The sequence below is a fragment of the Telmatherina bonti genome (genome assembly GCF_933228915.1).
Source record: "Telmatherina bonti genome assembly, chromosome: 6".
In the NCBI taxonomy this organism is placed as follows: Eukaryota; Metazoa; Chordata; class Actinopteri; order Atheriniformes; family Telmatherinidae; genus Telmatherina; species Telmatherina bonti.
In genome coordinates this window covers 38630328-38645272 of record NC_136624.1, presented here as the reverse complement: position 1 = coordinate 38645272, position 14945 = coordinate 38630328, and the positions used below count along the sequence as shown (strand labels likewise).

The window sequence follows — 14945 nt, the reverse complement described above, 5'->3', positions numbered from 1 at the left end:
TCACAGCCTGGTCTCTGTTCTCTCTTCCTCTGCAAAGGATTTCCCACAGACAGTGATGGCTTTAAACTCCTCTGATATCTCCAGTAGAGTCTTGCCTTTAGTCTCAGGCAGAAGTAAGAAGGTATAAAGGCTTCCATGCAGACACACACAGGCAAACAGCAGGAAGCAGTAAGAACTGAGAGCATTCTGTGGGAGAAAAAGTCAAATCCATCACAATTAGATTCTTATTTCTGTGGCGGTGAAAACATGCTGCTTGTCATCAGATTAGTTGTACTCACAATGAGGAATGGAAAGATTAGGCCCATCGTTGCAAACACGAACCATCGCTGCAGCCCCATGAGGACAAAAGCTGCCAGTCGATTAGACTGGATGAAGAGCTCGCTGTTGATGGTGGCAGCAGCTGCTCCTGCAGAAACCACCGTGATAAAACAGCTGAATTTGTGCATGCAGACATCTTTTCTCTGGTAAGTGCTACAAATTCCTTTCATTTAACGCTCATACCAGGTCCTCCGCAGAAGATGATGTAGAGGATAATCAGAGTAACGGTAACGTACGAAAGCCAGTCAAATGAATCCTGCAGGAAAAGCTTTTTTTTTTACTTTGACTTTGCAAAACCTTTTTACATACTTGGTAAAATGTATTGACGAATGTTTTTCCTGATTATTTGGAAGTTTAGTGTTTAGCTTTTTTAATGAAAACATTCTGTTTTCTAATTATATGCATGAAAATACATTTATTAGTATAAGTGCACAATTATGAAGTATTATATTAACAGTATCATATTGATATCCACATTCATCAGCCTTAGATACAACGTCTAATGGTATTTCTTGGATATTATATAAACATTAAAACATTATGCTTCCAGGTATCTGCTGCTGACAAAGAACCACAAAAGGTTGCATATCTTATTCAAATATTCCCTCCTGTCATTTAAGGGTTTGTACATACAGATCTTTTTCTGCTTAATTATCATGAATTAATCATCTGTGTTCTCCTGTTTACCTTTAGGTTGAGTGTGATGGTAACCAACACCCAGCTTGCAGACATGACAGCATAACCACCCCACAACAACGGCCTCCTCCCCGTGTGCTCGATCAGGAGACCCTGAAAGGGAGAAATGTGCAGAAAATATGACAGAAAAGTGATGATAAATGGAGTGAAAGCTCCAGTGAATAGACTGACGAGCTGTCCAGGGTGTACCCTGCCTTTCGCCCAAAGACTGCTGGGATAGGCTCCAGCTTCCCCGCGACCCTTAATCACACGAAGCGGTTAGGATGATGCATGAATGAATGAATGAATGAATGAATGTATGAAGCTCCAGTGCAGATCATTCTGCTTTCAGGTTACTCACACAGGAGATGGAGGTGATGATTTCACACATTCCAAGACTCAGAGTGACGTAGCGGATCTTGTCTTTGGGTATACCTGTCTCCAGGAAAATGTTAAAAGAGAAGGTGCTGATCTGGGAAGGAGGAAAGTAGACATAAAAACTCAGAAATTAACCCTAAAAACATGAACAATGAAGCAAAGTGTGCTCCGATGAGATGGGGATTTTTGTGCTTGTAAAGTTTGGATCAAATGCTGGAACTGTGTATGTCGACCTCTTGTTTAGACTGTGGCCTAAAACGTTTTGACGTATGGTTACAATAGACATGCCGCCACATTATTACAGCTGTTCAACACAAAGAGCTCATCAGCCAATCACGTGGCAGCAGCTCAACGCACTGAGGTGTGTAAACATGATCAAGATGATGTGCAGAAGTTCAGAAGTTCAAACTGCTGAACCACTCAGATAAACACTGGTTCCAAGCAAGTTGTGCAGGTTATCATCTCTGAATGTCCAGTATGTCCAGTATGGAACCAGATGGTCTACGGCAGCAGCAGACCATTCCAGGTGCCATCCCAGTAAACTGAGAACTGGAAGCTGAGGCTACGATTAGCACAAGTTTAGTCTAAATCAGACAACAGAAGATTGTAAAAACGTTGCCATGTCTCAGCATTCAGATAGAAGGGTCAGAATCTGGTGGAAGCAGCATGAACACACAGATCCATCCTCCGTGCTGGTGGTCTACCTGGTGGTGTTGCTGGTCAGGTCCTTCCTTTATGACCACAGTGTACCAGCTTTTTAAGGCTCCTTCCAGCATTTGTCACAAAGCTCAAGCCTTCTCAGACTGTTCAGCGTACGCCGATGGGCTCCACAGCCACAACCGTGTGACTGTAGAGGCATCGAGGGAATGAGACACTTGCATTATAAATAGCTGGCACATCTGCAGCAGCTGTGTGACACTTTACTGAAATATGAAGAACTGGGGCAGCTCTTAAGACACAAGAGGGTCCAGCCGTGTACTTGCAAGGTGCGCGGTGAGTGTGTGAGGAATGGTGTTGTGTTATATGATGCAGTTTTCATCTGTGGACGCTTGAAACAGGGTTTGTTCTCACCACAGACGTGCCTGACAGCTGGTTGCAACTGTAGATGGTGAGCATGGTGATAAGTTGCCACCGAACAGTCCTGTCCCTGAGCAGCTGGAGGGGGGTCTTTGGTGGGGCGGCTTCGATGGCCAGCTGTTCTGTAAGCATCTCATCCATCTCCTGTTTGTAGTCGCCTTTACCCCACAGACTCTGGAGGGCTGGATGGGTAAAACAGAGCAGCACAGGTGGGGAAAGAGGGAAAAAACACTGAAAATATGTCACAAAGAATGTGCTTCTTTAACTGTGTAACCAGGAGGCGACATACTGACCTTTTTTACATGCTCTATCATCACCCTTTTCTATGAATAAATATCTGGGAGCATCAGGAAGAAAAGGCAAGACGATGATCTGCAGCAGTGAAAAACAAGCAGGGACACAGAGGACGATGTTCCACAGCTCCTCCCGACCGAGGATCTCACTGGTAAAGCAAAACGAGGAGACAAATATGGGTTTAATTCCTTTCCTGGTCACCGGTTAGCTGCAGCTCAGACTGAGTTCTGTCTGCACAATCCAGCTGTTCTATTTTTTACTTTTAACTTCCTAAATATCTGTATCAACATTAAGAGAATACCTTAATCCACAAAACTGTCCAAAGAGTTTCCCAAGTGACCCGAATGTGGCCGAGGTCAGAGTCACGATGCCTCTTAGCTTTCGGGGTGAAATCTCCCCAAGATACATTAAATGGAGGCTGGATCCCAAACCTGCGGAATAAGGATGTAAAACCCATCATCAAACCTGTCTGCAAGAAAGGAAGAACAGTGAGAGCATGACACATTTATGTGGGTTGTGTAAGGTACGTTAGCTAACCTGCTGAGTAGCCATACAGGATCCTTCCCACAATAATCATTTCATAAGACCTGGCCCACTTGCTGGTCAGCACGATTGATGCTCCAACAACGGAAAGAAAGCTGTTGCAGATCATCGCCCTTTTCCTGGAGAGGGAACACAGCTGCAGTGTTTTAAGGCTACATGACTTAGCAACATAGCTACACTGTGGTGTGCTGCAAAAGGAGAGGGGTGGAGGTGTGAGGGTTCCAGCTGGGCCTTGTGTGGATGGTGCATGTTCTCTCTGGGTGTCATAGACACCAAAGACATGCAAGTTAAGTCAGTTGATCACTGTAAATTCTCCCTGGGAGTGTGAGTGGTTGTTTGTCTCTTCATGCTGACCCTGCGATGGACCGGCGACCTGTCCAGGGTGGACCCTGCCTCTCGCCTGCTACTTGCTGGGATTAATGCTGAAGCTGACCTGTGACCTTGCTTTGGAGCAAAAAGGCTGGATGAATGGAGTCAGTACCACATTAACTCTTAATATACAAAGTTTGGATTTACATTTGAGGTTTTAATGCATTTTTGGTTGATGATGCATCCAACAAATCTCAGAAAAAAGCCTCAATCTGCTGGCACTCTTGGGAATATTACAGTAACTGCCAGCTTAGAAAAGACTGCCTCTTATTTTTAAGAAATGGTAAAACTTTACGTTTGACTTTTACTTTAATATAATCATGTCCATAACTCATATTGTTGTCTTCACAGTCATATTTTAAGGTTTTATAGGTAATAATGCACTATTAGGATATTAGGAGCGTATGGTTAGCTGGAAACTGAAGTCTAGCAAGAATATTGCTTAGATAATTATGCAATGTGGCAAACGGTATGCAGAAATGGAAAAACTAAGATAAAACACATTATCTGAGTGTAATCTGGAGATTTTCTCTAGTCTTCTCACACCAGTGGAGAAACTAAAATGGTCACATTTCATCTCCATCTCATTGTTCGAAATGCCAGAATATCCCAGGGTTTGGTGGAAACGTTCCACAGTTCATCCCAATATCAGCTGTTTATAGCACCAAGTGAACAGCAATGGGAAGGAAGCCAATTATGACCCTTTTGGCTTTCCATAGCTATGCATGCAAGGCTTGTGTGTCTGCATTTTACTGAACCACACAGTCAGGCTGACCCAGAAGGAAGGCATGTCTCTTTCTGGAGACGCTGGTCGACAGGGAAACATCCACCTGAATGGAAACTAAGAGAGTAAATGTTTCCACTCAGGATCAGAATGATAACTGGTCTATAAGCTTCATACTCACCTTCCCAGTCTGCTTGAGACCAATTTGACACTGACAGCACCGAATAGTCCCCCAACAGCAAACAAGGAGACAATGAGAGACCAGATCATGGTGACCGTCTGAGGCGTAGGGGGGACGTTGTACCTGTGATACCAGGTGCTGTTGATGAAGCGCTGAATGAACTGCAGAAACCAGTTTAAACAATTATTTTCAGCAGAAGACAATCATCAGAAAATGAGGCAAGAATGGAAAAACTGGTGTGTCTCACCGGCGACGGAGAGCTCAGTCCGGTGATATGGTAACCAGTCTGGAAGCTTCCGCCAATGCCCAAAGTGATGATGAGGAACAGAGCGTTGCCATGAGTCTAAGAGAAGAGTGACGAACAGAAATACGACAAAATCAAGACGTATTTTTAGATCTGTTGCAAAACATGTGAAATAACCACAAATCCTCCCCTCGTTATTACATAATGTCAGAGTTTAAGTCAAATTTTTCAAGTCGATAAACACAGAACTGAATATTAAACTTATGATAAAACGACAGTAGATTCAGTTTTGTATGCTTTTATCACCATGTTTATTAAAAATAAAAAACAAGGAAAAAGCAGCATATTAAATATATCAAAAAAATAAAGTCAATAAAAGAGCTAATAATGTGATCTTTTTGTTCATTTAAAACTAGTGATAGATTATTTTTATGTGATTAAAAAGTTTTACATATTTGTAAAAGATTAAAAAATGCAGCAGAAACTGGCGAAGTGCAGTGACTCAGCTGAACCTGCTTGTAAATGACTCACCAGTAAACAACAATTACAAGCTAAAAAACAACTCAGAAAACACACAAAGAAAAACACGTGAAGATTTTCTTGTATTTTCATTTAATATTAGATTATTTAGGTTAAAGCAAAGTGTCAGGATAAAAAGTAGAAAGTTGCCATGTCTGCATCAGATTCTGACACAAATACATTTTTCTTCCACCATTTACATGTACATATAAAAAAAATAAAAATAAATAAACGGTGATATGTAGAAAATTTGATAGAAGTGAGTGAAAAGCCTACCAGCTGTTGGAGCAAAGTTTCCATGTTCTCTCCTCTGGTGTGGACCTCACTGTACGTCCACCTTACATGGACTCTGTTAAGAGTACCAGACTGGTTATCATTAACTTTTTAGACAGAAAATTAAGTAACTGGCAGTTCCCATCTGCCAGTCCACAACATAAGCTGGACCTCCAGCGTGGGTTTGCGTCATTACAGTGTCACTTTCTACATTAATCATCCTGAGCTGGTACACGGGGTCTTCCGTTTATTTTATATTATTTTATATTAGAATTTATTTCAAACTAAAAAACTTTAAAACAAAACAAATATTAGTTACAACAAACAAAACAAGCTTCTCAAATTTGGAAAGGGTTTTAAAAGGAGTTGAGCACCTAAACCCCCCTCATATGACTAACATCCTAACACTTTCACAGGATCTCTGAATAGTTTTACACATTATATTCCATTACATAAAACCTAAACAGTGCACAGTGGTAATACACACAATAAATTATAATAGAAAAAATGCATTGCTTTAAAAAATATCCCTATTTGCCTCATATTCTTAAATTATATACTCTTTATCATTTGTTTAAATTGATTGACATGTTTTCATTTCTTCAATACAGCTGTTCCAGAGCTGAAGAAAGACAGTGGAGTTTTGTTCTCCCAGCTGGTTTTTTTTTTTTTTTTTTTTTTTTTTTTGTTTGTTTGTTTTGTTTTTAATCCCGTCAGGCTAAATATACTCTCACTTTACTGAAAAAGCTTTTAGATGCTGCTGGATAATGGGTCTTTTTTTTTTTTTTTTTTTAGCATTTTTGTACATAATTTGAAGTATCTTAAAGTTTATTAGGTCCTCAAATTTCAATATTTTCATTTTAATAAACAGAGAATTTGTTGGTTTTGTGTAGATAAAATTTGTTCTTATGGCTTTTTTCTTAAAGCAGAAAGACAGAATTTAATGTTATCTTGTATGAATTCCCTCTGCCTTCAACACAAAACATGCCACGTATGTCGTAGGAAAGAACAATGCAAAACAAGCAATGACTGATTTAAAAACAAAATATTTAACTTTATAAAGAACAGAAATTATTTAATATATTTTGAGTTAACATAGTTTATATTTTTCTTCCAACTTAGTCTTCCATCTATCATTACACTACAGAATTTTATTTCTGAGACTTTTTTAAGCTTTTTTCCTCAATCACAAGTTTCTTATTAGTGTTGATTAGTCTTTTCCCAAATATAATTTATTTTTATTCAAACTTCTTGTTAATTTATTTACATCAAACCAACTCTTCAGTTTATTGAGTTCATATCCAACTGTCTCCAGAAGTTCCTCCAAATTGTTACTACAAGAAAAAAGATTAGTATCATCTGCAAATAGAATAGTCACAAATCAGATACTTTGCATCACAATTCATTTAGGAATTACATGCAGAAAAAATTATACCAAGAACTTCTTGTCACACTTCTGTTGTAGCAGCATTAATGCAGAAAAGTATGCCAAAGTTTAACAGCAACATGCTGTCTCTGGGAATGTTTATAGGTTTCTGACCAGACTGCAAAATAACAGACACATCACAAAGGCAGGTCTTTGTGTGAGAGGAGGTGCTGGACTGTTTACATTTCTTACCCATCCTCACGCAGATCATCAGATGAATTTTAAAACAATAACAAATAAGTCATAAGGTTTATTAATTTTACTAGTTTATTGAACATGAACTATTTACAGCAGCATTGATCACAGCTGATACCAGACTGTAGCGCTCTCAGCTCGTTTCTGTAGTTCCTAAAACACACAGATACATTACACATAAAAAAATACAGAGCACATATACAGATAATAGTGAAAAAAAAAAGAAGATACACTGCGGTTTATATGGTTTATATTTATATACAGTTGTGCCCATTTGTATCCATACAAAATACCTGTCAACAGGTGCAGAAGTCTGACTGAGAGGAACAGAAAACACCTGACTGTAGTGGAAACATTAAAGGATTGTTCAACTAAATATCACTTTATGAGTGATGTAATATGTAATAAATGATCTTATTTGTTTGCTTTAAAAAAAAAAAAAAAAAAAAAAATTATTTTCTAATTCCGGTTCAATATATATATATATATATATATATATATATATATATATATATATATATATATATATATATGTATATATATATATATATATATATGTATGTATATATATATATATATATATATGTATATATATATATATATATATATATGTATATATATATATATATATATATGTATATATATATATATATATATATATATATATATATATATATATATATATATATATATATATATATATATATATATATATATATATATATATATATATATATATATATATATGTATATATATATATATGTATATATATATTGAACCGGAATTAGAAAATAATGTAATGATTTTCATAAATTTTTTATTTGTTATTACTTTAGTCAATTTCAGCTTATTTTACAGGCAGCTGTTTTATTCCTTCTTTAATGAAAGGGTATAAATAAATATGAGCACAACTGTATAAGGGGTGTTATTCACACGCACCACTGACAGGCTTGACTCGGAAGGGAGCGGTTGTTTATCCACTTGTCCAGCAGGGGGCGGTAGTTATAATTCGCTAATCACGTGTCGGGCTGAGCGCCGCTCTTTTCTCTCCTCGCTGTCAGTCGCGCCGCCGGAAACGACACAGTCCGGTGTTTTCCGTAGTCATCGTTGACTAGCTGCCCGCAGAGAAAAGTGGATTTTTCCTCACAAAGAAAGTCTTCAGTTTCTCCATTTACGTCTTAACTTTGGAACCAAAATGCCACTAGAAAATCTAGAGGAAGAGGGTTTGCCCAAGAACCCGGACCTGAGGATAGCCCAGCTGAAGTTTCTGCTCACAATGCGACAGGATGCTAAAGTTAAAACGGAGCTCATGGATGCTATCAGAGCTAACAGTGAGTGAGCTTTTTACGCCGCAGCGCCAATTAAATATACTTTTAATTACATACAAGGGACTAGTGTTGAAATGTTTTATGTTCTCTTTGTAGATTATTGCACCAGGAACGAAAATGTATTGTTTTAAAAGTAATTACATTTTTGTGTGAAAAGCGTTGCAGAAAAATTAGCATGCTAGGTTGCTAATGTTAGCAGACGTCAACTAGCCTCAAAACTTTTTTGTTTTTCTTTTTAAAACTGCATTAAAATTGGCCCAATTCTTGCAAAGCAGTTTTTTTTTTATGTGTGAAAAGTTAGTTTAAAATTATGTCCATATTTCTGATGATTTGTGTTATTGTAGTGATCAGTAGTATTTGGGGTAACAGTGTTTTTTTTGGACTTTGGCTGTTAAATGTGAACATTGTTTTCTCTTTTCCAGACATGGCACCGTATTATGAGGCCCTGTGTAAGGAGCTGAAGTGGCAGCTGGACAATGACCTGCTGGGGAAGATGAAGAAAGCCAACGAAGAGGAGCTGAAACGCCTGGATGATGTTCTGGAGGATGCAGAGAAGAACCTGGGAGAGAGTGAGATACGAGACGCTATGATGGCCAAAGCTGAATATCTCATCAGAATTGGAGACAAGGTGAGATTTTTCAATCTTTTTTTTTTTATTTTATTTTATTTTATTTTTTTTTTAAATCCTGACCCCTGACCTGCAAATACACCACAGTTAAAGGACCACAATGGACAGATGGACTGGGTTAATCAGGTTACTCTAATGAAGATTTTTACCTGAGCTTGTAAAACATTTTAATGAGGTTGGATTTAAAATTATCTTTAGTCTGTTCTGGATGAATTAATGTTGTAAGATTATTTACTGAGATCCTACACAAAACATTCTACACTAGGATATTGTTGTGGTTAACTAACTGTGTATTGTTAACAAGTGAGGAAATGTTGGAGCGGGAGATCAACAAGCAGATCGGCACAGCGTCTGCATCACTGCAGACAGTGAAGGAGCCAAAAGGACGTGGTCTTTCAACCAGCTGATCTATGCTCCGAATCTCACCTTTGGTCACAAGTTGTGAGGAGTCAGTTAGTTAGTTAGTTTATTTATTTCGAACAAATTAAAGAAAATAGGAAAAGAAAAATATACGTGCATACCAATACATACATATATTCATAACTACAGTTGTGCTCATATGTCTTCATCCCCTTCCATCAAAGAAAAGGCTAAATTTACAACAGTCACTCAAATAACTGGAGATTTAAAAAAGGAACAATAACTAAAACTTTGCAAAAATATAATTTAGTAATATAAGACACTGTTTTTTCATTTAATTGCATTGAAGAAAGAAAACAAACAAACAAATTGGTCCTGGACAAATTAAAGCACTTTTCTGTTGAACAGTGTGACAAAATTCCTGTCAACAGGTGCAAAAGTCTGTCTGAGAGGAACAGAAAACACCTGACTGGAGCAGAAACATTAAAGGATTGTTAAAAAAAAAAATTAGTTTATGAGTGATGTCATAAATTATTTTATTTGTTTGCTTTTTAAAAAAAATATTTCTATTGCACCAGAATTAGAAAATAATGTAATTATTTTCATAAAATTTTTATTTATTATTGCTTTAGTCAATTTCAGCTTATTTTACAGGCAGCTGTTTTTTTCCTTGTTTAATGAAAGGGAATGAATAAATATGAGCACAACTGTACATACATGTACATACTAATTAAGAAAATAATAATCACTAATTTTAATAATAATAATTCCTCATCAATTTGATCATTAAATAAATTCGTGAGATAAAAGGAGTTTGAAAAAAGGGTGGGAAGAAGTGTATACTTATTTGGTATTCCCACTCCTTTCTCCTCATCTAGTTTTCCATTCTGTCCCTGCACATCACAACACACTTCTTCAATTTACTATCTATATTTACAGTCACATATTTACACTTACTCACACATTTCCATGAGTGATCAAAAGAACAAGATTGCAGACACAAGTGGCTGAAATGAGTTTCCTCTGCAGCGTGGCCAGGCTCTCTAGAGATAGGGTGAAGAGCTTGGTCATCCAGGAGGGGCTCAGAGTACAGCAGCTGATCATTTTTATTATTTAGAGAAGCCAGATGAGGTGGTTCTGGTGTCTGGTCAGGATTTCCCCTGGTGAGGTGTTCAGGGCACGTCCTTCTGGGAGGAGACCCAGGATACACTAGAGCACAGGTGTCGAACTCCAGTCCTCAAGGGCCTGCATCCTATCCTGCAGGTTTTTGTTGTCTCTGTCCTCCAACACACCTGACCAAAATTCATGAATAGGTTGACAGGAAGCTGCTGGATCCATTTGATTTGAATCAGCTGTGTTGGTGGAGAGAAACAACAAAAACCTGACGGATACCAGCCCTCTAGGACTGGAGTTTGACACCCTTGCTCTAGAGGGATTGTATTTCTTGGCTGGCCTGGGAACACCTCAGGATATCCTGGGGATTGTTGCTCGGGAGAGCGAAGTCTGGGTTTCCCTGCTTGGGCAGCTGCCCCCATGATCCAATCTCCATAAGCAGCAGAAGATAGATAATTGGATGGATTTGTCCTCTGATGTGGAGTACAAACACATTAAATAGGTTTGTTTTGAAATTCATATCTAATTACGTTTATTATGCTTTCCCAATATCCCTGCAGGAGGGTGCTTTAACAGCCTTCAGGAAGACGTATGACAAGACAGTGGCGTTGGGTCACAGATTAGACATTGTCTTCTATCTGCTGAGGATCGGCCTCTTCTACATGGATAGCGACCTCATCACACGTAATTCTGAGAAAGCTAAGAGGTTGGTTCATCTTTGTCCTCAAATATCTTCATCTGTCTAATATTTTTAGTACCTCAACTGACTTATCTTCTCTGTCCTCCGAAGCCTCATTGAGGAGGGCGGAGACTGGGACAGGAGGAACCGTCTGAAAGTTTACCAGGGCTTGTACTGCGTGGCCATCAGGGATTTTAAACAAGCTGCGGAGCTCTTCCTTGACACCGTCTCCACTTTCACCTCCTATGAACTCATGGACTACAAGACCTTTGTGACGTACACCGTCTATGTGTGCATGATCGCCCTCAAAAGGCCTGATCTCCGTGAAAAGGTAGGAGCGATATGTATAAGATGCTGTCACATTTCTGGAAGCGCGTACAGTTCTTTATAATAAATTTTTACTGCAGGTGATAAAGGGAGCAGAGATCTTGGAGGTGCTGCACAGCCTGCCTGCTGTCCGCCAGTATCTCTTCTCACTCTATGAGTGTCGTTACTCTGTCTTCTTTCAGTCTCTGGGTAAGGACAATTTTCATTTTCTCAGGATAAAAAAAAACAGGATTTAATTTAAATCAGCCGTGTGCTCCATGCGGCAGTATGTTGGTGTCCCCTAATTTCAAAAGATGACTGTAAACTTATCTTTTGCAGCCATGGTGGAGCAGGAGATGAAGAAGGACTGGCTCTTTGCTCCACACTACCGCTACTATGTGAGGGAGATGAGGATCCAGGCCTACAGTCAGCTGCTCGAGTCTTACCGCTCCCTCACCCTGGGATACATGGCCGAGGCCTTTGGTGTCAGCACAGAGTTCATTGACCAGTGAGTTATAAGTCATGGCATTTTGAAGCTCTTCTCACATCCTGATTATGATCTACTTTAGCAAAATGTGAATAAAGTATATATAGTTACACACATACATGTTATGTACATACATACAGACAGTCTTACATATGTTCTGTACATGCGTACATACATATATGTACTAGGGGTGGGAAAATCGAATCAAAAGATCAAAGATCTAGAAGTTTTTGTTCACAATTTTAAAATCTTTTTTTTTTTTGTTTTTTGTTTTTTTAAAACAAAATCTATTTTTTCAAATAGATAAAAGTAATCCAGTATTAAATTTTTGTCATTTTTATTGATCTTTTGACTTGTCTTCTTGGACATCATAGCAGCAGAATGGTGGTCTGATTCCTGGGTTGTTTTTTCCTCATGGAAATCAAGAAAAATGACAAGCAAAAAAACAAAAAGTTTTACACATTTTTTCTGTTGATAATCTCCAAAAATCTGCAATATCAAAGAATTGTGAGAATCGCAATTTAAATCAAATCGGCACCCAAAAAATCTGAATCGAATCGGGACAAAAGCATATCGTCACAGCCCTAATATGTACCATACATACATACATGTAAATATGTACATAAATACACATACACATGTCCTCTTAATTACTCATACCCTTGTTCATTTTTGGGATTTTGTTGTGGTAAAATGAATACATTTTGTCAAACTAGTTTATGATTTACATGTAACCATCAAGTGAAATAATAAAACAATTCAGAGTTTGAGAAATTCTTTATTTCAGTAGCATTAACTAATTTACAAAAAACTGATATGTTCAAAATTATTCATACCCCAGGTTTCCCATGTGCAGTTTCTTTAATAGGCAATAGTATAGACTTTGTTTTTTATGATTGCTTCTAGACGAGTCCTTTGGGTGTCCACAAGCTTCTTGCGTGTCTTTTGTGGGATGTTAACCCACTCTTCATGGGCGAAAGCCGCAAGCTGAATGAGCTTGTTTGGTCTCCTAGGCATCACTCTGGTCTTCAAGAGTTGCCACAAGTTCTTGATGGGATTTAGATCCAGACTTTGACTTGGCCATTCTAGGACATGGACATTGGCTTTGAAATGTACTTGTAACCTTTTCCTTCACTGTGGGCGCTCACAAGCTGTTGACGAAGGTCTTCAGTGAGCTCTCTCTTCTTGGCCATCATTATCAGATAATGAGAATGACCTGAACACTTTTCCACTAATTATACTCTTCTGGAAAGATGTTTTATTTTTGTTTTAATCATAGTTTAACATTTGACACAACACAAGAGGTGTTTATTCCATTGAAACATCTTGACATTCATCAGAAAAGGAAAGATTTGTTGACACATTGTTGGGGTATAAATAATTCTGAACATAAACAAAAGTAAACTTTTGGCCGCATGTACTGACGTGAAAATGAAATTTATCCAACTTGTTGGTTCCTTGCAACAATTAGACACAGGATATACAAAAAAACCAACAAAATAGCTTTTACAATTAAAAAACCTAAAATGCAGTTATTTTCCAATGGATATGAATAATTTTGAGGACAAGTGTACATACATTCAGACATACATACATGTATATGTATATATTAGGGCGGTGACAACATGCTTTTGTCCCGACTAGATTCCAATTTTTTAGGTGCCGATTCTATCTAAATTGCGATTCTCACTATTCTTTGATATTGCAGGTTTATGTAGACTAATACAAAAAAATGTACAAAACTGTTTTGCTCTTATTTTTTCCCCCTCTTAATTTCAGTTAGAAAAACAGAGTAGCCAGACCATCATTCTGCTGCTATATTGCCCAAGACAAGTAAAAAGATCAATAAAAACCGTAAAAATGACAAATTTGGTAGTATATTGCTTGCATTTATTTGTGGGGGAAACAATTTTTTAACTAAACAAAAGCAGATATTTTTACCTCTATAATTAAAATTATGAAGCAAAAAAAATCCTGATATTTTTTTTCGATTACATTTCCCACCCTCGGTACATATATTCCAACCTATGTACTGTACATGCATATGTACATATATACATTTGTGCATACATAGATACCAAACATATGTATGTCTGAATGTACAGTATATATGTATCAATGTCGTGTGTGTGTGTGTGTGTGTGTGTGTGTGTGTGTGTGTGTGTGTGTGTGTGTGTGTGCGCGCGCACAAACATACATGCCTACATACATGTATGTACTGGTACATATTAATGTACACTGTGTACATGTACTTTTATTTATATTAATATGCATGCATTCACTCAAATACACACAATTGGTCTGTATGTGTATATAATATATATATATTATACATATGTTTTCTATTTCTGAAAATGTAGGTAATCATTTAAACGTTTGACTGATTAAATCTGGTTTTGTTTCCACAGAGAACTGTCCCGGTTCATAGCAGCTGGCCGTCTCCACTGTAAAATTGACAAAGTTAATGAGATTGTGGAAACCAATAGGTAAGGCTTCTTTTCCTGTAAAGTCCATCCTGTAATGTAAAAAAAATTCAGGAACTAATCTTTGCATATTGTTCCGTTTCCATTTGCAGACCTGATAGTAAAAACTGGCAGTACCAGGAAACCATCAAGAAGGGTGACCTGCTGCTCAACAGAGTCCAGAAGTTGTCAAGAGTTATCAATATGTAACTACGGTGGCCATTTTTTATTACAGCAAAAGCAACCTACATTTTTCTTCTTGGTATTCTTGATCCCGTGTGTCTGACAAAGTGACTCTTATATTGTGTACATAATAAAACATGTTTACCTGCAAACACTGCATTTCTTTTAGACAAATGAGCCAG

At 37.7% G+C, this 14945-nt stretch overlaps 2 protein-coding genes across 2 annotated transcripts; one reads left to right on the top strand and one right to left on the bottom strand.

Moving 5' to 3' along the window:
• Window positions 1–5622, bottom strand: slc2a9l1 (solute carrier family 2 member 9, like 1; the record flags this gene model as incomplete). The annotated part of the gene is made up of 12 exons (XM_079242159.1): window positions 1–186; window positions 279–406; window positions 502–574; window positions 1006–1107; window positions 1355–1465; window positions 2443–2630; window positions 2742–2890; window positions 3044–3173; window positions 3280–3404; window positions 4560–4720; window positions 4807–4902; window positions 5599–5622. The coding sequence occupies 12 exons, from the start codon at window positions 5620–5622 to the stop codon at window positions 1–3; spliced, it is 1473 nt and encodes a 490-aa protein (XP_079098285.1).
• Window positions 5623–8295: 2673 nt separating this feature from the next.
• Window positions 8296–14928, top strand: psmd6 (proteasome 26S subunit, non-ATPase 6). The gene is made up of 8 exons (XM_079241581.1): window positions 8296–8548; window positions 8968–9173; window positions 11207–11352; window positions 11437–11656; window positions 11733–11841; window positions 11971–12139; window positions 14527–14604; window positions 14694–14928. The coding sequence occupies exons 1-8, from the start codon at window positions 8413–8415 to the stop codon at window positions 14788–14790; spliced, it is 1161 nt and encodes a 386-aa protein (XP_079097707.1). The 5' UTR covers window positions 8296–8412; the 3' UTR covers window positions 14791–14928.
• Window positions 14929–14945: the final 17 nt, after the last annotated feature.